Raw genomic sequence first — 25,149 nt, 5'->3', positions numbered from 1 at the left:
CTGTGGTGATCTTTTTTAACTTAGTTGTTTGGAGGTAACACAATATTTTGGAGTCTTAAGAATTTGATTTTATACCAGTAAGAAATAAAAATTAGGGATCTTTCCTGTAGTGTATAGTTTGACTATTTTAAAGAGATCTCTGAATTTTACAAGAGAACCAACATTCCTTAGTGGCAAAACTCTGAAAGTTGATTTGGGAGGCTTTTTGCTGCAGGATCTCCAAAAAATGGGACGATTCTAGTTAAATGTTCTCCTTGTTGAGCGTCCACCGGGTCAGTACTTGAGCTCTATCTTGTAGAGTCGCTCATCCTTCGGTATGCTGCATATACAGATCGGCGCCGTTGCACTTTCTCAGTGGTGAGAAACGCCCCGCAATTGGCTCACCAGTAAGCATTCTGTTCTTTCACCTAACAAGAGTACTTTGGGGCAGGTGATTAAATTTATATAGGTACCTCAAGAAAAAGAACCTGAATATGCTGCATTTTGTTTCTTTAGCTTTTATATGTAGCATTTTGTTTTGCTCTTATCATTTTGTTTAGATCTACGCTTTTTGGACCCCAACGGACTGTTGGACGGGATTTTAAAGTGACTCTTGTCGGGATACAGGATCCTTTGTTTTTGTCTTTTCAACTTCAGTATCTGGTTCAAAGGTCGCCCACCATTAGTGCTACTTCACCCAAATGCACCTGCGAAAAAGGATACCGTGTGTGTAGGCAGACAATAATGTTCCCAGTCCTTTCTGTTCATGCTGCTTCCTTAATTCTTTTCTCCGTGTCATCAAGAGGTTGGATGACTTGTTTCTAAGGTCAGACTCAAACATCTTGGCATCTTAATGGCTTCAACACAGACCTCACAAAATTGCCATTGAGTAAGTAGCATGATCCTAAAGGAAGCGCTGGCATCAGGCAGCCGGATGGATCTGGTCTCGGAAGAGCCAGTCTCCGCGTCTCTCCATCCCCAGCCCTCACCCTCACCCGGCAGGTGGGGAGTGGTCTTGATGGATGAAAGACAAACTGGTGAAGAATGCCAAAGGCTGAGACACTGAGCATCTATTGTCACGTTCAAGCTTAGCTGGGTCCTTTCGAGTTTGTTTTACAGCTTACTAGGTTAAGTAGTTTGCACTATTTTTGCAATAAATTCATGGAAAACCTAACAGTTACTTGTTTTGTTTCTTACTGTGTGTATATAAACTAATACTAAAAGTTTGGCATAGTGTTTTTTCACCTCCTTACATAACCCTTAACATGCACAGAATGCTGTAAATCTGATAAAATATGATGTGAATGATATTTTATAAAGTTATTTTGTATGGTGTCAATTTTGTTTTGCCTCATAGTATGTCAGCAAAAAATAAAATAAAATTCCTCATATTTACAGCTGCCTCTCCCAAAGATTTTCAATTACTCACAGATTTTATTTGGGCACTATCTTCGGTACGGTATAAGATTCCAGGTTTCCAAGGTGGGAGCACGCCTCCAGTGATGGACGTCCAGAGGCCTAGTCTGGAAGTATTGGACCAATTCCTTGAACAACGTATCCAGAAACTCAAAAGGGCTAAGCATCAGTCCCTGAGAATTCGGGTTTGGGGATGAGAGCCACAGGAACGAACTAGAAAAACAAATGCGGTATCTAGGGGGACTGGGGTGTTTCTACTCTAAATGCCATGAGAAAGGATGAGGTCAAAAGCCGCAGAACTAAGCCCCAGGCAAACGCAAGCCCTGAGATCCACATTGTGTGGGAACCGGAACTGACCACATCCAGGTGTCTCATCCTGGTGCGTCACAACCCCCTCCACCAGGCTAGGGTTACACATACTGCTGCAGCTCTGAAGGCCCTGGTGGCCTTGCTGTGGGCTGTTTGTGACTCCCACTATCTGTACCCTCAAGAATTTATGCTGTTGGGAAAGGAGGGCTGGACTTAAAGCCAAACAATGGCTGAAAACCCTAGGATACACGTACGTTGGTGCTAAAGCAGGCCAAGGTTTCGTTCTTGTTATTTTCTGATTTTTAAGACTGTATTAATTACAGAGAATGTAAAAATTCAGATGAACGTAAAGATGAAAATTTTAAATTATTTATAATCACAACACAGATAGGGATTCTTAAAACTTCTGGTGTATTTTGTTCCAGTCTTTTTTTTTTTTCCTTTCCCTTTCCTGACAAAATCAAGATGAAGTTCTTCCCACTACCTCCTGCCTAATGTATCCAGGACCCTGTACTTCTCACTGACTTACTATCTAAAACCACCTAGCACTTTTGTGCCCACTGGCCCCGGGGCATCTAGCTGCTACTGGAAGAATATAAGAAAATGATGAGAGCTCTATAATCTCTTAATCGATATGGGCTTACCTTATTACAGTCTTGCTGTTTAAGTCTCACTTTATTGAGTGGCCAGAAGCATTATAGTCACGAACTGACTACAAAAACCTAAGGATTAAAACTGTAATGATGGGGCGCCTGGGAGGCTCAGTCGGTTAAGCATCCAATCCTTGATTTTGGCTCAGGTCGTGACCTCCCTTGCTTATGAGATCAAGCCCAGAGTCAGGCTCCCCACTAACAGTGCAGAGCCTGCTTGGGATTGATTCTCTGTCTCTGTCTCTCCCTCTCTCCCCTCTCCCATTTACATGCTTTCTCTCTAAAGAAGTAAAATTTTAAAAACCTATGATGGTGAGTGTTACATGAATTAGGAAATAATTTCAGAAAAGCAAGCTGCTTGATCAGGGTGTTTCTGCTCCACAGAGGACGGGGAGCCCACATCAAGAAGAATGGAAGGTTAAGGTAGGAAAACTACAGCATCTACAGCAGAGTAAGATCAGTGTTTGGGGCCTTGAATGCCAAGAATGTACACCACATAGGCGGGGAGAGACGATCCTTTCTAAGCTGCATGGTCCAGTAAAGAAAGTAGTCTGGGATTTGAATCCCATGCCCACCACCTCCTAGGTATGTCCTGCACTAGTGCCTTAACCTGACCACCCATTCCCTTTGTGAAACGCGGACACTATACAGTTGATGGGAGGATTCGATGAAATGTACACAGTATTAGAAGAGGCTTGGGCCCCGACAGCTACTTGAACATTTCTGACCAGGAAAAGAAAAATCTTCACAAATCTGTTTTGATAATCTGTTACCAGTATAGAAGAGGAAGAGGAAGGAGGCTGTAGAGATGAGGAAACCAGTGAGGAGGAGGCTCCTGGCTCAGACTGGCACACGACCCGAGGAGGAGAGCTCCCTGAACTGGGTCGGAAACGCTTAGATGAGTTAAGAATGTTCAGCTGGTTAAACACAAACCAGTGAGTATTTTTCTGGGGGATTTCTTAAACAGCATCGTGTCCCGAAGGCACAGATACTAGTGGCCATGCACCGCACTTAAAGAGATACTCAGAGATCTTTGTGACTTTGGGTTTGATGACAAGTTTTCAGATATGATCAGAAAAGCATGATCCCCAGAGAAAAAACATAAACTGGACTTCCTCAAAATTAAGAACTTCTCATAGAGATATCATTATTTCTGCTCTTTGAAAGATGCTGTCAAGACAAGGAAAAGACAAGCTACACATTGGGAGAAAATATTTGCAAATCACATAATGTAGCAAAGGGCTTGTTTTCAGAATATATAACATTCTCAAAACACAGCCAAAAGAAAACCCAATAAAAAGATGGGCAATTTGGACACTTTACCCAAGAAAATACGGTAAATAAGCAAATACTAAGATGCTCAACATTAGTTATTAGTGAAATGCAAATTAAAACCTATACCCATTAAAGGGGCTGAAATTTAAAGCAAAAACAAAAACAACCTACCAAGTTTTGCAGAGGACGCAGAGCAAGTGAAACTCCTTTACTACTGATGGGAATCCAAAATGGTACAGGCACTTCACAAGTTTGGCAGTTTCCTATGAACTTAAATACACAATTTCACTCCCAAGTGTATACTCAAGCAAAGGGACATCTTCTGTTCACATAAAACCTGCACACAAGTGTTTCTAGGGCTTTATTTGTAATCATGCTGGAAACAACCCAAACTGGGAATTATGTGTCGGCCTGGGGAATGGAGAAACTACTGTATATCCCTAGCGGGGGTGGGGGGCTACACAGCAATAAGGAGTGGGACCAGCAATAACATGAACCCTGTGCATTACGCTTAACAGGGCAGAGCTGGGTTCACAGGCTCTGTACTCTAGAATTCTGTTTCTGTGGCATGGGAAAGACCGGTCAGCAAACCATGGTCTGTGAACCAAAGCCAGCCCACTGTGTTTCTGTATGGCCCATAAGCTAAGAATGGTTTTTACATTTTTAATGTTTCAAGAAGACCAAAATAATACTTCATGACCCATGAAAACTATACAAGATTCAAATTTCAGTGTCCAGAAATGGAGTCCCACTGAAATATGGCCATACTCATTACTTTATGTATCATATATGGTTGCCTATGTTACAATAGCCTAGTTCAACAGTGGTAACGAGATTATATAGCCCACAAAGCTGAAAATGTTTTGGTTTTGTTTTTGAGAGAGTGCAGGGCTGGGGGGCAGGCAGAGAGGGAGGGTGAGAATCCCAAGCAGACCCGACGCAGGGCTGAATCCCACGACCCTGGGATCATGACCTGAGTATAAATCAAGAGTTGGACGCACAACCAACTGAGCCCCCCAGGCGCCCCTAAAATACTTTCTATATGGCCCTTTCCAGAGTAAATTTGCTGTCTCCTCTGGGTAAAAAGGATAGCTCAAGGGGTTGCCATGGTAAAGGGCTGGAATGAATCTGACCATGAGGGAATTTGCAGGATGACAGAACTGTTATGTCTTGTGATTACACAACCCTGAGTTTGTCAAAGCTCAGAACGGTACACCAAAATGTGGGTTTCTAAAAATGTTTAAATAGGGGCGCCTGGGTGGCTCAGTCGGTTGAACGTCTGACTTCGGCTCAGGTCACGATCTCGCAGTCTTTGAGTTCGAGCCCCGTGTTGGGCTCTGTGCTGACAGCTTGGAGCCTGGAGCCTGCTTCAGATTCTGTCTCCCTCTCTGTCTCTGCCCCTCCCCCACTCGTGCTGTCTCTCTCTCTCTCTCTCTGTCAAAAATAAACATTAAAAAAAATTTTTTTTTTTTTTAAATTGAGCCACCCAGTTGCCCCTATCGGTTAAGCGTCTGACTTCGGCTCAAGTCAAGATCTCATGGTTCGTGGGTTCAGCCCCGCATCAGGCTCTGTGCTGACAGTTCAGAGCCTGGAGCCTGCTTCGGATTCTGTGTCTCCCTCTCTCTACCCCTCCCCACCTCGTGCTATCTGTCTCTCTCAAAAATAATAAATATTAAAAAAAATTTTTTTTTAATTTTAAACCAATTTTAAAAACAAGAGGAACAGAAAACATCAGTAGTTACCGGAGGGTAAGTGAACAGGGCTCTGAGCGTACAGAAGAATATTTGGGGGGATAGAACTGTCCTACATATTCATTACTTACATAACCAACACATCAGATGTTAAAGGATGGCTTTACTGGATGTAAACTGTAACTCAATTCTTTAAAAAAGAGAGACAAGAGACAGCCAAAAATTTACCCTACTGTCAAAAAAAACAAATAGAGCTTATGGTTTTCTCTCATGAACAATAAAAACAATTACTTTGTGTGTAATGAACAATAAAACGAGTTTTCTTTTTTTTAAGATTTTCAATATACACAGTATTTTAAAATGTTTTTAGGAAATGGGGCGCCTGTGTGGCTCAGTCAGTTGAGCGTCCGACATCAGCTCAGGTCATGATCTCAGTCTGAGTTCGAGCCCCGCGTCGGGCTCTCTGCTGACGGCTCAGAGCCTGGAGCCTGTTTCAGGTTCTGCGTCTCCCTCTCTCTGTGTCCCCTGCCCCCCCGGCCTCTCAAAAATAAATAAATATTAAAAAATTTTTAAATGCCTTTGCAGAGATAATTAAATCAAATACAAACAATATTAACGAGATTTTTTTTCTCTGGGAATAAAAGTGTTAGAAATGCTTTTGATTTATTTTTTAAAGTTTATTTATTCCAGGAGAGAGAACATGTGCACAAGTGGGGGAGGAGCAGAGAGAGAGGGGGAGAGAGGGAATCCCAAGCAGGCTCTGCACTGCCAGTGTGTGCCACACGCGGGGCTGAAACCCACAAACCATGAGATCATGACCCAACCAACTGAGCCACGCAGGCATCCCAGAAATGCTGCTTTTTAAATTCTGCATATGTCTCAGGTAACAAGCAAGGCATGAGAACAACAGAGGCTCTAAATCTAGTTCCACAAAGCATTTACTATTAAACTATGTACAGCTTCTAATAAAAAAATTTATTTTTCAGTTAATAAAAATGCAGTATTTAAGACAAATCGTCAAATTTTCAGACGTAACATACTACCCATAAACTATATTTTTAGCTCAAACTACAGCTAGTTGTTTACAAGAACTAATTTCCAAATAGTCATCTATGAATTTACACAACTGATATTCAGAAGCTCTTTAAAATCTCTGTGTAAATTAAAAAGTTAAGCCAACTTGTCTGCCTCTACAGCTTACCCACAGCAGATGAACCAGGCGTGCCCGACTGCATAGGCGGCTTTCTTGGTACGCCCTGCCCCAGGCCTGCAGCGTGCGCCCCTCAGGGAAAGGCTGCTGTCTGGGTTCCTTTCCTGTTGGCCATCTATGGCGTGGGCACATCAGGTGCCCTGAGGCAGCCAGGAGGGCATACAATGTACTTGAAGTCTCTGACAACTGAAGAGTCTAAAGTCACGTGGTGCTGTGCTTACTCCAAAGCAATGGTGCTAATCCAGGAGGGCGCTCCGCAGGCTGACTTTGGGTTTAGGACTCTGCTTCGTCCCCATTACTTCCATCATCCGTGTCATTCTCCTCGTCCTCTTCCCTCTTCTCTTTAAGCATTTTCAGATATTTACTAGCTAAAATCTTCTTTGGTAATATATCTTAAAAATATAAAGCTAACATCAGCAATTGGTTTTGGCAGACCATGAACACAGCAACGCAAATTTCAAAATGTGCAAGTCCCTGCTTTGAACTCTAGAACAGGTTCCAAAACACGACAGAATTCCGGCCCTGCCTCTGGGTGACAGCGCAGGAAACCAGCATTGCCTCCTGACTAACGCCAGAGACCTGTTTCCTTTCCACGGACTGCAAACCATGGGCTCCTGTGTGCTGGTAACGACCGGGAGCAACTCTGTCCTACCCACCTGAGACAGGCCGGCGGGCCCCGGGGGGATAGATTAAAGCTCTTTTTTTAGCTGTGGCCCACACAGCTTGTTCCGCAACAACAACTACGAGTTTCTCTGTTTCTGGGGCCGAGCAGACCAGCCCAGAGTCCTCCCTTCAGTGGTAAGGAGTCAGCCAGGCTCCCCCAGCCACCCAGCCAGCCAAACATCCTTGTGCAGGTTGTTGACTTCACTATCATTCTAGGTGAACCACATTACAAACATACTCTGACAAAACTAATAATGTCTTCCTGTGCCAGGTCATGGTAAACTTTGGCACCTGGAGAAAGCAGCAAAAAAAAAAAAAAAAAAAAAAAAAGTCTATTTCAGTGAAAGCAGGGGGAAAAAAAGCTGTAAATTACTACATCTGTTTTAACCAGAATGTTTCAAAAGCTAAGTACCTGCAAGAAACTGAAAAGTTTCCGATTCCTCTGCAGTATTTGATAAATCACTGTAAGTGAGTGCTTTCCTTTCTTTTCCATTGCCATGTCTGTAGGAATAGGTGGCTAGATACTGAACAAAGAGTTCCTAAAACAAAATGAAAAAGTGAAATGAAAAGTATGCCCTGAAAATTCACCGCAGAACTTAATTTTTAAAATTACATTGTTTAGATGACTGTGGATTACCTGGGTTTCTCAAATTACAGAAAACTACTGGGGAAAGGAGAAATGGGTCAGAAAGAAGGCAAAGGTGTATCAAAGTTGGCAGGGAACCAGGCATTTCCCTAAAGTTACTTTAGATTTCTAACTCAGGGAAATTTTTTTTAATTCAATGATGGATTATAATTATGTGAAAACTATGGGCTGGTTTAAGGAGCAAAGGACCATTCAAAAATTCTCTTTGACTCAGGAACACATTTTTAAAATACAGCGTCTAAGGTGGTGGCGTACGACTATAATAGTCAAACAGCCGGAAGCTGAGAGTTGACCACCTTTCCCATTTTGCCCAAACACCTTCCCCAAATCAACAACCTGGACGGAGCCTCTCTCTTCCCCTCTCTCTAGGTTGGTGGGTAAGGAATGAAAGTGCACAGGGAATCTAAGTATCCCAGCACCACGAGCTGATCGGACGACTACCCCCCTGGGCTCCGGGATCAGGCGGGCAGAAGGTCTCAGCTCTGCCCCAGCACCCTGCAGGGACACCGCACTGAGACCCGAGGGGCTGCGCGGTCCAAGGCAGGCTTAAGCACGGCCCAGTGCAGTAACACAAAGGGTGCTGGGGCGCTACTGTCCACACCAAATCCAAAGAGACCCTGAGCCACCTGCACCTAGAACGGCGCTGGCACCACGGGCTGGGAACGGAGGCTGGTTGTGGCCGGGGGATGTCCAGCCTCGCTGCGCGGACAAGGTGCGTACGTCGTCGGGCTGTACCTCCAGAACCCTCTCACTGCACCCTGAGGAACCGGGGCCCGAAAACCACGAACAGGGCGGAAGCGGAAGAACGGAAGGTTTGGGGGCCCGGAGTGCGGTGATGCGCGTGGAGAAGACGCCACAGGAGGCACGCGTCAGGTCGCGTCAGCCAGCGCCACCACCCGGGGCCTCGCGCAGGGGAAGTCGGGAGCGGCGCGCGGGGAACGGCGGGAGTCGCGCGGTAGGCGAAAGGCACGCGAGGCAGGACGGGAGCGGCGCGGTGGGCGGGGCGGTGGGCGCGAGGGCGCCGGGCGCTGGGGCGCGCGCTGAGAGGGAGGGGACAGGGCGCGCCGCCGAGGGCGCGCGCGCCGCGAGCCCGCGAGGGGCGGGGGGGGCGGCACCGGCAGCGCCACGGGGCGGGGCCCGACGGTTCCGGTCGCCCCCCCCCCCCCCACTCCAGCCGCTCCCTCCTCCCCGCGCGGCCCGCCTCACCGTGGCTTTGGCCGTGAGCACCAGCGCCTCCTGGTTGATGCTGGACACCTCGGGCGAGCTCTTCATGATGACCCGGATGCGGGACAGCGGCAGCGACACGAGCCGCTGCTCCCCGCACCTGTCCCTGCCCGCGACCGCGTCCGCCATCTTCGCGCCCCTCCCCGCGGCGGCCGCCGGACCCGCCGCGAGCGAGGCAGGCGGCCTGCCGGCCTGGCGGGTGCGGGAGCGGAGGCCCGCTGCCCCGTGGGAGTTGTAGTGTCGGGGAGGCGCGGCCTCGGGGGCCGGCAGCCGCCCTTCCGGGGCAGAACTACAAACCCCGAGATGCCGCGCGGAGCGGGCGGAAAGGCAGCGAGCGGGGCTTCCCGCCAGTTGCCCGCGCGGTGCGGCCCTGGGGGCGCGGCGGACGGGGACGGCCAGGGAGCTCGGCGCGGCTGATGGCCGCAGTGGCCCTCGGAGACACGGGGACGGGGTACCGTCTTCAGAGCTGGGGAGAGAGCGCACCTTCCTGGGAGGAGGAACAACACACGTGGAGGCCCCGAGGCCGGAGCCGGTCGGGGAAGCTCATAGGGGCCGATGTGCTGCAGTTGGACTGAGCGGGCAGCCAGGGGCTTTTATTCCAGCAAAAAATGGGAAGGGGGTGAAAGGTGTCAGAGGAGTGATGGGATAAGTCTCAAGTGTTAACAGGATCCCTCTGGCTGCGGACTGCTGACTAGCCCAGGAGTAGTTGGTTGTAAGGGCGGAAGCAAAGAGACCAAGTAGAAGGTGATTGGAGGTGATGAATTAAGGGGCCAGTGTGGCTAAGGTGAAGTGAGCTGAGAAAAGAATAGCAGGAGGCAGCCCGGGGCCAGATCGGGCAGGGCTTTGTAGATCATGGAATTCTGTCCACCTGAATGAATCCGGAGGCCCTGGGAAGAGTTAGGAGGTCCCCCTTAATTTTACTAAGAACAGGACAGAAGTAGGAAGGCTGCTGCTGGGACAAAGACCATGGTGGGTTGGACTAGAGTGAGGTGGTGGCAAGGAGTAGGTTTGGGATCTAATATGAAGACAGCCAGCAGGACCTGCCAGTGAGATGTGGAGCCAAAGAATGGTGATGCCATGTTCCAGAACAGGGAACACTGCCGGAGGAGCAACTTTGGCCAAGAGGTTTGCTTTGGAGCAAGTTAAAGTTCCCGTTGCCTGTGAAACACTAGTGGCAGTGTTGAGCGGATAATTCGACATTGAAGCCTGGAGTTGAGGCCGGAGCAGTTAACTTAGAAACCAGCACTGTCTGGGTGGTAGTTAAAACCGTGAACTTGAATGAACATATTTAGGAGGAGGGTGTAGATAGAGTGGAAGGATCTAAGGACTCCAGCCTAGGGTGCTCCCAACATTTCAACATGGAGGAAAGAAGGAAAATCCAGCAAAGCAGACTGGGAAAAAGTGGCCATTAAATAGGAGGAAACCCAAGAGATTGGGTGTCCAGAAAGCCAGTTCAGAGGGTGCCTGGGTGGCTCAGTCGGTTCACCATCAACTCTGGACTTCAGCTCAGGTCACGATCGCACGGTTCATGAGTTCAAGCCCTACGTCAGGCTCTGTGCTGACAGCACGGAGCCTGCTTGGGATACTCTCTGCCCCTCCCCACTCATGCTCGCATGCGTGCTCTTTCTCTCAAAATAAAGAAACTAAAAGAAAAGGCGTTTCTGAAAGGAGAAACTGGTCAACTGGGTAGAAAACGGCTGGGAAGCCAGTTTTCTGTTCGACTATTCGACTATTCATCTATTCGACTGAATAAGATGACTGTCTTACCACTCACTAGCAGTGTGACCCCACTGCTGAACCACGGGGTCCTAGGAAGCGTGGAAGCGCCTGGCGTTAAGTTCCGCGCCCTGACAGTGATATTCCACCCGGCACCACCTCCCTCTCGGGTCAGCCCTGAGCAGCAAAGGGGATGGAATGAGAAAGGCCGTTGTGAACTAGAAAGCATCCTCCAAAAGTCTAAATTACCGTGTAAGGTTTCAGTGTTCCTGCTGCGAGGCCTTTTCACCCCAAATCAACTTTGATTTCAAAGTTCATATAAAAAGGAGCGCGTGGCTGGCTCCGTTGCGGACAATGCGGCTCTTGGTCTCGGGGTTGTGAGTTGAGGCCTCACGTGAGGCTGGGCGTGGAGCCTACTTTTAAAAAAGTTCACCTACAAACAAACAGTCTAGGAAATTCAAAGCACATGTTGTTTCACCTTTCTGACTTCAGGGCTGTTCATCACTTAGGTAATGATCACGAAATATAAAACTTACAGCATGTTTCTACGAGTTTAGTAAATTTTGAAAACTGCTCTTTGTCCTTCCCGTAGAGGGGACCCAAGACCAGGTATCACAGATGTTCCAGATTACTGATCTTAGTGGTATTAGGAAAGTTTTCGCATCTGCCTTCAGCCATAATGACCCAGTAATTTCAGCACCTGCTATGTGCTACGGACTTAGAAGGTGAAGGTCGAGGATACAAGGATGTTGTCTTCACCACTGTCACCTCAGGTCTTGGTCCAAATACATGCCAGGCACTGCTAGACACGGAGGGGCAGCCAGTGAGCAGACAGCTCTGGTCCCGGCTCTCCCAGAGCTTGCTTTCAAGTACAAAGGAGACAGAAAAAAAAAATAGGAACCTCTCCTATGGTAAGTGCTCTGGAGAAACCCGTGTGAGTGGCAGGTAGCCTTTCAGAAGCGAGTCTCTGCTCCGTGTGAAGAGAAGGGAACAGCCAGCAGTGCAGAAGGGCTGGGGCAAAATGAGCCCCCCCAACAGGGCAGCCTGCGGGAAGGACACCCGAGGAGGAAGATCCCTTGGCAAAATGGAGGAACTGAAAGGCCAGTGTGGTTGGAGCTTAGTGAGCGAGACGGTGTGGGAGACGTGGGACCCGCTCAGGCAGGCAGGTGAGACCTGTGGCTCTCATTCTGGAAGCCCTGAGAGTTGGGGGGTGAGAGCAGACCCAACATAAAAGGCCAGCCCGGTTGCCAAGTGATGGCGAAGTGACAGCGTGCCCGGTGCCGGGCCGAGAGGAGGCCCCGCTCCAGCCTCAGGACTCGGCTCTTGCTCCGGGGAGCTCCGTTCCTCCGGAAGTGGTTGACATTGCCAAGGTGAGCCAGAAACTACCCAACAAACACCCACTACACGGTGGAGTCCTTCGGTCCACACAGGGGGCACGCTGTACTGCTGATGTAGTTTGAAGTTCCTAGACATTTTGTTTCTCTAGATGGTTATTGCTTTTTTTTTTAGTGTGTTTTTATTTTTGAGACAGAGACAGAGCACAAGTGGGAGAGGGGCAGAGAGAGAGGGAGACACAGAATCCAAAGCAGGCTCCAGGCTCCAGGCTCCGAGCTGTCAGCACAGAGCCCAATGTGGGGCTCGAACCCACGAACCACAAGATCATGACCTGAGCTGAAGTTGAATGCTCAACCGACTAAACCACCCAGGCGTCCCTGGTTATTGCTTTTTGTAAGGTTTGTCTTTCTTGGGACGTTGGAAAGCAGGATGTGTTAGGAGATAAAACAGAAGAGGAAGGGATCAGGAGAGCCAGAAGGATTCAGGAAGTGGAGGATGAGGAGCTCAGGTTAGGGAATTTGCAGGTGACATTCGGTCATCGATCATGTTAGGAACAAGGAAAGGTGCAAAGGAGGAGATCTTCAGAAAAGAGGGAAGGTGCACACTGGTTTTAAAACAAGAAATAAGCTTCAGGGGGCACCTGGGTGGATCAGTCGGTTAAGCATCTGACTCGATTTCGGCTCAGGTCATGATCTCATGGTTTGTGGGTTCGAGCCCCGCATTCGGGCTCTGCGCTAAGATTTTATTCTTAAGTCATCTCCACACCCAACGTGGGGCTTGCACTTACAACCCCGAGATCAAGAGTCACACGCTCCACAAACTGAGCCAGCCAGGCGCCCCTAATGCCCCTCGTTTCTGATGCCTCTGCACAGTCTTCCTTCTTTCTTGCTGCCTCCTGTGTCTGCATCCCAGGCACTAGAAGGCAGTTACCTCCCCTGCCAGCTGGCCTCTGGTCAGACTCTGCCAGTGGGAGGCCCAGGTGAGAGGTGCAGTGGAGAGGAAGGAGGAAGTCCCGCCCTGCTTGTACCAGAGTGCTGGCAGCAGGCGGGACTGCAGGCGGCTACAGGGAATGTTCCCGCGAAGGTGGTGGTTTGAGCATCTTCGCCAGGCACCCCTGGGAGTTCACTGGGGAGCCTGGGTTCCAAGCCAGGGGCAGCACCGGCTTCCCGATCTCTGGGTTGCGCCTCCTTCCCCTGAGATGTCAGAGCGCCTTCCTCAGGCTCCTGCAGCCCTAATGTCACCCTTGGAGGCAGTTCTCGGCATTAAACCCCCGTCTGTTTGAAACACGCAGAGAAGTTCCTGCTTTCCTGATTGAACGTCGGTCCAAGGAGACCGACCGAGTACAGCGGGAATCCAGGGCTCGTTACCTGCATTGACCGTGCTGGTACAGAGATGCCTTCACTGGCAGCGCGCCCTGGAAAACAGTTACTTAGTTGTCGCCTGTTGTTTGTTGCCTGGGTGGAGTGCTCCTTGAAGGCAAGGGGCCACAGGTGACCCTCATGGTGGAAATGGAGTCTCGTGGGACAGGCTGGCTCCCGACTGCCCTGGAGAGCGTTCGGGAAAACTGGTGCTGGGGCTTTTGACTGTCCGACCACGCCTGACCAGAGAAGTAGCTCCCGTGGTGGCCCTAAGATTCCTTATCTTCCTTAGCCTCGGGGCTCGTAGGGCTAAGGGTCAGACCCACCTTTGATTCTTTCTGAGGCAGAATTACTACCTGATTTGAATTCACAGCCTCACCAGATCTTTCCTGTGAAGTTAGGCAGTTGACTGGGAAGAACAGGGTCCTGAGGCCAGTAGGGACAGTTGGGGGGGCCAAGGCTACCTTCGACCCTCGTCCCTCTGGGAAATGGCCCCCTGCCTGAGGAGACCAGTCTTTGACGGCTTCAGAGTCCTGTTAATGAGCTTCGTCGAGGTGCTTCCCTAGCCAGGGGAGTCTTCCCACAGCTGGCCCCTCATTACCTCCACTCCACAGTCGGAGTCCGATCCCAACATGCTCCAGGGCCACAACGGCCCAATCCGATGCAGGAGATGTTCACACGATAAAAGAGTTGGGGCACATAAGCGTTTTTATCAGCATACGTTTTGGGGGTGCATGAGGCACGGCCCCTAATGGTGTCAGTCCAGGAGCGCAGAGCGTTATGTTGGGTTGGGCTGAACTCTCCAGTGTAGCTGACTTACTAGGGTTCAGGGGTTCTGTCCTGCCGACAGCTGGGAGTGGCTCGATCGGTTTGCTTTGCTAAATCGTTGGGGTGAGACTTGGCGTGTTCTGCACGGGGTTGGGGGGGGTGCACTGTGACTCTTAGAGACCGTGAAGCACTTCTGCGTGTGCTTCTGTGACCCGTGCACCAGGTAACCCCACAGATCTGGGGTGGGGTGTTGGGCAGGTCCCCATAACAGGCACAGCACAGCCTCCAAGGGGTTTGGAGCAAAACTGTATCTTCTACAAATAACTATTCTCCTTTTGAGAAACAGCTTTAGAGTTTTGCCCCTGGACACTGGTAGAGGCGAAGTGCCAAATTATGAGACCCCAAGTGAGTGTGTGACCTGAGGTGGGTGTGATGTGAACCCCACTGTCCAGGGGAAGTCGAGGTGTATCAGCCCCGAGCACGTCTGGGGAGCACAAGGAAGTCACCTGAGCGGGTGGCTCAGACTCCCAGGGCACACCCCCTCCCTCTTCTCTCTGCCCACTCCCCACAGCTGTGGTCTCAGAAGAAAAACAGAGCCCGTGAACAGATTGCTCTGTAAATAACGTGGACACCAAGGGGACGGGAGTGCCGTGACGCCTCACGCGAGCGTGCCAGAAAGGTAGAGGTGAGCAGGGGTCCTCCCAGAGGCCCACTGCCGGGATGGACAGAAAGCCAGGGGCACAGGACCGACAGCCATTCAGGGGTAGTAGTTCACCACCGTTTGGGGGCCCAGGAACACGGACAGGACAAGATTGGAGACTTCAAGACAAAAAAGTCTGGGGAAGGGGTTTGTAGATGCACTCAGAGTTGGAAGAGCCGTGAGGGGCATGTGGCCTGTGGGATGCTCCCCTTCCTTCCGCACAGGAGGCCGTGAATGAACAAGTGACAAGATGCCACGCTTGGACACATCACTTGTTGTCTTTTACCAGCCACCGGATCTTTGTGTCCTTCTGCCGTGTCCCTCTTGGCACGTTGGTTTCAGGGTTCGTTGTTTCTTGCCTCATGGTTCCAAAATGGCTGCTGCTGGTCCAGAGGTCATGACCGCGTTAGACGGGAACAAGGGAGAAGGGCGAGAGGCCAAAGGCTCTTTGCTCATTAGGTCCCAGGACTGTCTTTTTACCGGGAGGGGATGATCGCAGCACCCATTCCCTTAACTCTCCTGGTCAGAATTGGGTCATTAGCTCACCCTGAGAGCAATCACTGACCAAAAGGAATGAGACCAGTCCGACTGCTTTGAACCAATTAGGATTTAGTCCCTGAGGCTGTCTCCCTGTGATCAAAGGATAAGTAATCCCTACTGAAAAATTGAGGTGGGTGGGAGGGGAGTCTCAAGACCAGGACTGGTAGTAGGTTAGACAATAACCAGTGTGTGCCAAAGTTACCGACATTTAAATTTCTGGAGATGTCACTTACAAATCTAAAAGAGTGAGAAAGTGAGGCAACCCTGATCCCACACGGCCTCATGGCAAGATCGGTTGTCCTCTCTGGGAGTCCTGTGCCCTGGGGTCTGCCACAGAGCCCACTGCCCTCTATCATCACCTGCGTGTTTACTTCCACCATCAGCTTGGCCCCGGCCTTTGAGTGTGAGCCCAGGCTTAGGACACTGTTTTAGAGCGATCTGTTTGCTGGTATGTTTCTCCCACTAAGCCTAGCACACTATCTGGCACGTATATTGTAAATAAGACGGGTCGGGGGACCGGGGTTGGGGGGGGCAGGTAGCCCATCCTAAGGAGCCAAACTATATTGCATAAGAAGAGTGGTTAAGGCATTGCTGTCAGAAAGGCTTAAATCTGAGTCTCACCTCTGCTCTTCCTGGCTTCTCCTGATTCTGTCTCCTCGTCTGTAAAGTAAGGATCATAGCCTCTGTTCCCCAGCATCATTGAGAAACCAATGTGAGTTCATGCCTGTAGAGCCCCAGGCAAAAAAAACACGGAAGTTCCCTGTTCCCCAAGAAGGAAGAACAGCCTCAGCTGAAAAGAATTTGGCGGCAGGATTAGGAAAGATCTGTGAGAGCTGAGGCCACCTCTTACTAGCTTTGAACGGCTAGAAGTGCTTGATAAATGTTTAATGATAATAATGATTATTTCACTGGGTAGAATGTAATTACACAAATTGTAAAAACATAATTATGCCAGGCTGTCATTACATATAATGGCTTGAATACAGGGATAATGAGGGGCAAACCGGAGCCCCCCATTGTCATGGCTGCCAACAGGCGACGGCTTGCAAAGCTGCGCTGATCTTCCTGTGGGGGGCAGGGGCTGCGGGAACAGTCTGGGCCAAGGGCAGGGATTGGTAGGAGCCAGACCGTACGGAGTCTGGCGGCCCATGATGCGGTAGTGGGGAGTCACTGGAGGGTTTTCAGCGCGAAAACTTGTCATGGCAAGATACCACAACTGAGGGGCGCCCGGGTGGCTCAGTCGGCTAAGCGTCTGACTCTTGATTTCAGCTCAGGTCATGATCTCACCATTTGTGAGTTCGAGCCCTGCAGCGGGCTCTGTGCTGACAGCTCAGAACCTGCTTGGGATTCTCTCTCTCTCTCCCTCCCTCTCTCTCTGCCCTTCCCCTGCTCGCTCTCGCTCTCTCAAAAATAAATAAACATTAAAAAAAAAAAAAAGATGTTGCGTAATAAAATGTACCATCGAAGGGACAACAGGCTGGCTCAGTCAGTAGTAGAGCATGCGACTCTTGACATCGAAGTTGTGAGTTCGAGCCCCACGTTGGGGGTAGAGTTTACTTAAAAAATTAATTTAAAATTTACCGCTGAAGCTGTTTTTAAATGTGTGGCTCAGTGACATGAAGCGTATCCACACTGAGTCACCACCATCCATCCGTCTCCAGAACTCTTCTGTCCTCCCAAACTGAAACTCTGTACCTTCTATTTTCTTATGTATGTGTGTATTTAAAGCAGGCTTCGTGCCCAGTGTGTGGCCCAAAGCTGGACTTCCTGAGATCAAGACGTAAGCGGAGATCAAGAGCCAGACAGCCGGGGTGCCTGGGGGACTCAGTTAAGTGTCTGACTTCGGCTTGGGTCATGATCTCACGGTTCGTGGGTTCGAGCCCTACATTGGGCTCACTGCTGTTACTGCAGAGCCCGTTTTGGATCCTCTGCTCCCCTCTCCCACTTCCCCTCCCCCACTTGCACTCTCTTTCTCAAAAATCGATAAACATTTAAAAAAAAAAAAAAAAAGACACTCAACCAACTGAGCCAACCCAGTCACCTTGAAACTGCACCTTTCTTTTTTTTATTCTTGAAATGTTTTTTAACTTAAAAAAAAAATTGTTTTATTTATTTATTTAATGTTTATTTTTGAGAGAGAGAGAGAGACAGAGCACCAGCAGGGGAGGGGCAGAGACAGAGGGAGACACAGAATCCGAAGCAGGCTCCAGGCTCCGAGCTGTCGGCACAGAGCCCGACGCGGGGCTCGAACCCACAAACCGTGAGATCATGACCGGGGCCGACGTCAGACGCTCGACCGATTCAGCCACCCAGGCGCCCCTAGATGCATTCTTATAGGTGACCCAACAGCTCCACTCCCAGTATTCAGCCAGAGAAGCCAGCGCTCCCGTCCACACAGAAGATTGCCCCTGGGTGTTCATATGGGCTTTCTCCATAGTGGCTGCAAAGTGGAAACCACCCAAATGCCCCCCAACAGATGGGCTGTTAGCCAAGTCACGGCATGTCCGAGCAATGGACTTAGCGATAAAGAGCGACCCATACGGCAACCCGGAGCAGCCTCAAAAGCATCACGTGAAATTCTAGATCGGGCAAAACTAATTTATGGTGACAGGAAACAGATCCTCGGTTGCTCGCCAAGGTGGAGAGGGGGCCGACTCCGGGGGCTGGGGGCACCTTCTGTGTCGTGATTGTGATGGTTGGTCCCAGGGTGTATATGTATATGTTCGTCTGAATGCATTAATAACTGCCTGCCTCAGATGGATGCCTCTTATTGTATGAAATTATGTCACGGTGAAGTTGATTTAACAAAAGAAAGAAAGAAAAGGCACTGTCCTTGCTCCTCTGGAGCCAGCGTGGTGAGAGGTGGAATTCAGGTAAGGACACAAGTGCATGTGGGGCCCAGCACTGTCAGAAGGGCCCTGAAGGGTGCAGGAGCGGGGGAGGGACCTCGCAGAGGGAGCCCCGAGGAGCAGCGGATCAACACCACTTGGGGGACGTGCGGGGAGCTTCACATGTGGGGAGACGGATTACCAAAGCAACATTTATCAAGGGTAGAAAACATTTAGAGAAAGCAGGTATGTAAAAGGAAGATGACAGAAAACCTCACGCAGACACCCAGCATCCTGCCTCACAGGGTTTCTGCTGCTGCCCCCTCCTAAGGTGCACCCCTTCAGACCTTTTCTTTTCTTTTCTTTTCTTTTCCTTTCCTTTCCTTTCCTTTCCTTTCCTTTCCTTTCCTTTCCTTTCCTTTCCTTTCTTTTCTTTTCTTTTCTTTTCTTTTCTTTTCTTTTCTTTTCTTTTCTTTTCTTTTCTTTTCTTTTCTGAGAGAGAGACAGAGCATGAGCAGAGAGAGCGAGACACCGAATCTGAAGCAGGCTCCAGGCTCTGAGCTGTCAGGACAGAGCCCGACACGGGGCTCAAACCCACAAACTTCAAGATCATGACCTGAGCCAAAGTCAGACACTTAAGCGACTGAGCCACCCAGGCGCCCCCCCGCCTTTTTTTAAGTTTATTTATTTTGAGAGACAGAGAAAGCATGAGTGAAGGAGGGGCACAGAGAGAGACAGACCGAGAGAGAGAGAGAGGGAGAGAGAGAGAATCATAAGCAGATCCTGTGCTGTCAGCACGGAGTCTGACACAGGGCTCGATTCCATGAACTGTGAGATCATGACCTGAGCTGAAATCAAGAGTCAGACCCATTACAGACTGAGCCCCCCATGTTCCCTGAGACCTCTCTTATGGAGCTGGCCTGAAGGACGTGCAGGAGTTCAGCCACACAGAGAGGGAAAGGCACTGTGGGCAGAAGGAACAGCCTCTAGGAAGGGGGTGGCAAAGGAAGCTAGTTAGGTGATCAGACTACGGGTTGTGCCTCCTAATCCCGTCTGAGTGACAACTTTGGAGAAGGAGGGGCCACAGTCACAGCTGTGGCTGCAGCTACACAGAGGGAATGGCCGGGACCCAAATTCCTGCTGTGGGGCGGCGGGGGGCGGGGAGGAGATGGGCAGGGTGCGGGACCCAGCTTTGATGTGGGAATCCTGCCGTTGTCCCCATGGGTCCGTGCCCTCCGGCTTATGGAATTTAGCTCTTGATCCACAGACCACAAAACTCTTAATTCCACCCATCGGTGATGAGGTTTAGAAATAACTGGTGGGAACCAGATCCCCCAGGGCATTCATGTGTGGCCCACATGGCCAGATTCCTCTCGGGCAGTGTCTGCTAAATGTCTCCTAGTCACCAACATCCCCCATTGTCTTTCCCTGCTGGTGCCCATTACAGTGAATCCCTTTTTGTGTTTCTAATCAGAACCTGGCACTTGCCTGGATCTGGGTTAACGACAGGCTAGAAACCAGGAGTGGCTTGGTGGGGGGAGCTCTGGGGGCCAGGAGTTGGGAGCCTAGGAGCTGTCCCACTGAGACCCTGAGGGTTGGGGGCTGTTGTCCACCCCCCCCACCCCCCCACCCCCCAATGCTGAGGATTGTCAATCCTCCAGTGAGGATTATAGAGTACTCGCACCTCACACACACAGTCTGACCTCCGGGGAGCAGACCTCAGCCTGGAGACATTTGCAAAGCACTCAGACCCAGGAACCTGCTTGGGGGGAGGGGGGTCTGGATGCCTCTCAACTCCTGCTCCTCTGGGCCCTTGGCCAGCCCTCCCTTCGCTGACCCCACCAGTGATGTCCAGGAGTACTCTGTGCCACCGTGGTTCATTTGGATGCTCAGTTTCATTATTACCCAGCTGGGATGTGTTGGTCTGTGTGGCCTCCGTCAAACTGGCTCCCTGGGTGCCCCCACCCCCAGCCGTAATGGCACGGAAAATGCTTCTGGTAGGTGGAAGTCAGGCTGTGGAGCTGTGGGCACAGTGCGGTTGCAACCACGCCAGCTGGAAACTTGGGTTGGGCAAAGTCTGGGGAAGCTTTTGGGAAAGAACTTTTCACAGCTATCTCAAGTTTCCACATGAGTTTGGTATTAAGGAATATTATAGAATTGCCGCTATGTATTAAAGTGTCTTTAAACAGAAACACACCAAGCACAAAGCTGTTCATTGTCCTGTTGGTGAGGGTGTCGTAATCCGGGGCCTCCACAAACCCCATCACCCACGTCCCTGAGGAGCAGTGGCTCCGTATGTGTTAATTCAGTTTGCAGTGACTCTAATAACAACCACTAGAAGTGACCATCGGCTATATCATAAAGCAAAAAAGAAACATGCGCTTTTGTGGTGCGAAGGTTGCCCTCAAGTCAGCCGGGACTCACGCCCTTTTTTTTTTTTTAATTTTTTTTTCAACGTTTTTTATTTTATTTTTGGGACAGAGAGAGACAGAGCATGAACGGGGAAGGGGCAGAGAGAGAGGGAGACACACAGAATTGGAAACAGGCTCCAGGCTCCGAGCCATCAGCCCAGAGCCCGACGCGGGGCTCGAACTCACAGACCGCGAGATCGTGACCTGGCTGAAGTCAGACGCTTAACCGACTGCGCCACCCAGGCGCCCCAACTCACGCCCTTTTGTGCAATGGTGATGTCTAGGTCCTCCTGACCTCCGGTCAGAGCTGCTCAGCTGTCCTGCGTGGTCCCTGTGCTGCCCTTCCCTTGGGAACATTCCTGAACGCTGTTGAATCTCAATTGCCTCGCGCACACAGTGAGAGTAATGTACCCTCAAAGGAGAGACAGCCGCGTAGCCCCTGCCTTGGTGCCTCGCGCTGACTTTGCACTCAGCGGATGCTCCGCCTGCCACTGTGCTGCTTCTGACTGCGATCCTGCCACCAACCCTCCTACCCTCCTGTGCCCATTCTGTAGATGGCAAGACGGGGGCTCAGAGTGGGCTCGGGGCTCACGCAGAGTCACATGGTAAAGAGGGAGGAGGGGGGCGCCTGGCTGGCTCAGTCGTAGAACATGTGACTCTTGATCTCAGGGTCGTGAGTTCAAGCCCCACGTTGGGCCTGGAGCCTACAAGAAAGAAAGAAAGAGAGAGAGAGAGAGAGAGAGAGAGAGAGAGAAGAAAGAAAGAAAGAAAGAAAGAAAGAAAGAAAGAAAGAAAGAAAGAAAGAAAGAAAGAAAGAAAGAAAGAAAGAAAGAAAGAAAGAAAGAAAGAAGGAAAGAAAGAAAGAAAAGAAAGAAGAAAGAGGGAAGGAAGGAAGGAAGGAAGGAAGGAAGGAAGGAAGGAAGGAAGGAAAGAAAGAGAAAGAAGGAAGGAAGGAAAGGAAGAAAGGAAAGAAGGAAGGAAGGGGAAAAGAAGAGAAGAGAAAAAAGAAAAGAAAAGAAAAGAAAGTAGAGGCAGAGATAAGATTCAAATTCAGGTCTGGCTGACTCCAGAGGCTGACTTCTTCCTACCGCAGTTCTTGAGTCCTCTTGACTTTTTCTGCATCTTTTTTGGATACCTGTATCCAAAAAAGTATATTTAAGTATATTTATTTATTTTGAGAGAGAAAGAGGGAGAGAGAATCCCAAGCAGGCTCTGCACTGTCAGCACAGAGCCCAATGTGGGGCTCCAACTCACGAACTGAGATCGTGACCTGAATCAAAACCAAGAATCCCAGGCTTAACCAACTGAGGCCCCCGGGTGCCCCGGGTACACTTACAAGCTTAACTGCTGTACTTGTGCGCCAGCCCGCTGCGTGGCTTAGTCCCTCCTCGAGCCTGAGCTGCGGGCGCAAACCCACCGCCATTCTAGGGAGCTGTGGAAATTGTCCACGTTCCTCCACGACTCTAATCCCATAATCGTCATGCTTGTGAGTTCCCTCCCGGCGTTTACCGTGTGCAGGACAGTTTCTGTGTCGCGTTCTTGCTCTTTGTCCAGTTTGGCGTCCTGCATTTTTGCTTAACGTTAAAGTATTTCTCTTGCTCTTTTGAATGATTGCTCATTGTTTTTAGACTAGAAGAGAATACATTTAATTGCTACAAGTGGTTGCATGACAGTAGTACAATTATGGAATGTTTTTCTTCTTTCCCTCATTTTTAGATTTCTTGCAATACACTTTATGAAAAAAAAATATGGCTGGGATACCTGGGTGGCTCAGTCGGCTAAGCGTCTGACTTCGGCTCAGGTCATGATCTCGCGGTCCGTGAGTTCGAGCCCCGCGTCGGGCTCTGTGCTGACGGCTTGGAGCCTGGAGCCTGCTTTGGATTCTGGGTCTCCCTCTGTCTCTGCCCCGCCCCCGCTCACAGCTCACACACTCTCACTCTCTCTCTCTCTCTCTCTCTCAAAAATAAATAAACATTTAAAAAAATTAAAAAAAGAAAAGAAAGAAAGAAAGACAGCACTTGTGGGGCGTCTGGGTGGCTCAGTCGGTTAAGCGTTCGACTTCGGCCCAGGTCATGATCTCACAGTTTGTGAGTTTGAGCCCCGGGTCAGGCTCTCTGCCATCAGCATGGAGCCCACTTCACACCCTCTGTCTCCTTCTCTCTCTGCCCCTCCCCCACTTGTTCTCTGTCTCTGTCTCTCTCTCTCTCTCTCTCTCTCAAATAAATAAACATGAAAAAAAAAGAAAAAAAATATGTCTCAAATGTCAACCCTCAGCAGTCAATGTATTGACTTCTTAGCCATCCTGTCTCAAGAGGTTCCTTAGCTGTCCAGACCCATGTCATGTTTGAAAGACAGCACTTGTGGGGCGCCTGGGTGGCTCAGTTGGTTAAGCGTCCGACTTCAGCCCAGGTCATGATCTCACGGTTCAAGCCCCACGTCGGGCTCTGTGCTGACAGCTCAGAGCCTGGAGCCTTCTTAGGATTCTGTGTCTCCCCATCTCTCTCAGCCCCTCCCCCACTCACACTCTTTCTGTCTCTCAAAAATAAATAAAACATTTAAAAATTAAAGAAAGAAAGAAAGACAGACAGACAGCACTTGTAATCCCTTCCAGAGGTGCACACCGGATGTTCTCGATCTGAAGGGTGGAAAGCATGGTCTAAATCATGCCTATGTCTCGGGAAGGGAAAAGTGCTCTGTCAGCCCAGTAACTTATGTTGGAATGCTATCCCTGCTTCTTTCCTAGTGCATTTCACAAGTGCAAGTCCACCCCCGAGTTCTACAAAGCAGGGACCATTGCTTGTTCGTGAGCCTCATACGGGGCCTGACACATAGGAGGTGCTCAGTAAATGTTTGGGGAATGAGGGTGGTTCACTGAGCTATAATTCACAGTGCCCTGGGGAAGGAATTCAAGGCTCATCCATGGTTTATTTCCAGGAATCCAAGTAGAGATCAGAAAAATAAGGCTTTAAAGTTGATGAAAAAATTTCTTTCAAACGACAAGGGAAAATGCCATGGCCACAGTACCACACAGCATTCTTCTCTGAGTGCCTTGAATTGATCCAACCAGAGCTGCTCTCAGAAACCATCTTCTCCCGTCTTATGAAATAAACAACGTGCCTTTTCATGAGAAATTCCTCATCATCCAGACAGGAGAACACAGAGCTCTGGCTTCGTTATGAGTTTTCTGTGGAAACACACTTTTTTGAGTGTTCTCTCCTGAATCTATATTGAAGATATCGACCGAAGTAGATTTATTTCAGGAGTGAGAAAGTAAGAGCATAAATTCACCGGGACCGGCCGCCCCTGCTGCTCTAGGAGTGTGTGCAATCATCTAGATGTGTGGAGGTGTCCCCAGATAGAGGTGGGTGTGCACAGTATATGCCTGCAGGTTCTGCCTCACACCGTGCGGTGGGCTGAATTGTGGCCCCAAAGACGTTCCTGGCCTAATCCCAGGAACCTGTGAATTTGTTAGGATGCGTGGCAAAGGGGAATTAAGGTTGCAGAATAAATTAGGTTGCTCATCAACTGACTTTAACTAACATAGGGAGATTATCCTATGTTATCCGATGCCCCTAGTGTTAGCACAAGAGTCTTTACAGGTGCAAATGGGGGTGGGGGGCACCTGGGTGGTTCAACCGGTTGAGTGTCTGACTTGAGCTCAGGTCTTGATCTCACGGCTCATGAGTTTAAGCCCCGAGTCGGGCTGTCTGCTATCAGCACAGAGCCTGCTTCGGATCCTCTGTCCCCCTCTCTCTCTGCCCCTCCCCTGCTCATGCTCTCTCTCTCTCTCTCTCTCTCTCTCTCTCTCAAAAATAAATAAACATAAATAAAATAAAATAGAGTCATCAAAGTCATAAAGACAGGAATTAGAATGGTGTTTGCCAGGGGCAGAGGGGAAGGAGGTTTGGGGAGTGAGTGTTTAACGAACATGCAGTTTCAGTTTTGCAAGATGAAAAGGGCTCTGCAGGTGGATGGGGGTGATGGCTGCCCAGCATTGTGAATGTGCTTCATGCCTCTGAGCTGCACACTTGGAAAGTGTTATACTGGGCGTCTGGGCAGCTCAGTCGGTTGGGCGTCTGCCTCTTGACGCCGGCTCAGGTCACGATCTTGAGGTTCAGGGGATCGAGCCCCGCATCGGGCTCCGCACGTCAGTGTGGCGCCTGCTTGGGATTCTCTCTCTGCCTCTCCCCTGCTGGCACACAGACTCTCTCTCTCTCTCTCAGAATAAATAAACTTCAAAAAAGAAAGAAAGAAATGGTTGTAGAGTAAAAACTACTCAACTGCACACTTTAAAATGGTACATTTTATATACGTGAATTATATCTCAACTGAAACAAGTGAGACTACACAACCCCTTTTTCCTGCCTCTGGGTTTGATACATGAGGGTGTGATGCAGAGAGCAGTCAAGCACTAAGAGGGGGAGCCCTGG

General features: G+C 49.7%; 1 protein-coding gene and 1 long non-coding RNA gene across 3 annotated transcripts; both read right to left on the bottom strand.

Moving 5' to 3' along the window:
* Window positions 1–91: 91 nt before the first annotated feature.
* Window positions 92–6,139, bottom strand: LOC131494701 (uncharacterized). Its single transcript, XR_009253563.1, has 2 exons — window positions 3,801–6,139; window positions 92–1,502 (listed from the first exon to the last, which is right to left on the bottom strand). It is a non-coding gene; the product is annotated as an uncharacterized LOC131494701 (long non-coding RNA).
* Window positions 6,140–6,274: 135 nt separating this feature from the next.
* CHRAC1 (chromatin accessibility complex subunit 1) lies at window positions 6,275–9,346 on the bottom strand. 2 transcript variants are annotated; one of them, XM_058699194.1, is made up of 3 exons: window positions 9,046–9,307; window positions 7,606–7,732; window positions 6,275–6,922 (listed from the first exon to the last, which is right to left on the bottom strand). In XM_058699194.1, the coding sequence occupies exons 1-3, from the start codon at window positions 9,190–9,192 to the stop codon at window positions 6,804–6,806; spliced, it is 393 nt and encodes a 130-aa protein (XP_058555177.1). In that variant the 5' UTR covers window positions 9,193–9,307; the 3' UTR covers window positions 6,275–6,803. The 2 variants fall into 2 exon arrangements, with proteins under 2 accessions (XP_058555177.1, XP_058555178.1); XM_058699195.1 differs by lacking the exon at window positions 6,275–6,922 and adding an exon at window positions 6,929–7,484 and having other exon boundaries at window positions 9,046–9,346.
* Between the last annotated feature and the right edge of the window lie 15,803 nt (window positions 9,347–25,149).

The sequence above is a fragment of the Neofelis nebulosa genome, chromosome 14 (assembly GCF_028018385.1).
Source record: "Neofelis nebulosa isolate mNeoNeb1 chromosome 14, mNeoNeb1.pri, whole genome shotgun sequence".
Classification (NCBI taxonomy): Eukaryota; Metazoa; Chordata; class Mammalia; order Carnivora; family Felidae; genus Neofelis; species Neofelis nebulosa.
This window is presented reverse-complemented; position numbering and strand designations above follow the sequence as displayed.

What these genes read in the sequence shown, in the direction of transcription:
- CHRAC1 (XM_058699194.1), bottom strand. Translation starts at nt 9,192, where the DNA reads ATGGCGGACGCGGTCGCGGGCAGGGACAGGTGCGGGGAGCAGCGGCTC. An exon ending in TGCTCACGGCCAAAGCCACG is followed by an intron (nt 7,733 to 9,045) that starts GTGAGGCGGGCC and finishes ATTTTGTTTTAG; the next exon opens with GAACTCTTTGTTCAGTATCT. An exon ending in AACTTTTCAGTTTCTTGCAG is followed by an intron (nt 6,923 to 7,605) that starts GTACTTAGCTTT and finishes TATATTTTTAAG; the next exon opens with ATATATTACCAAAGAAGATT.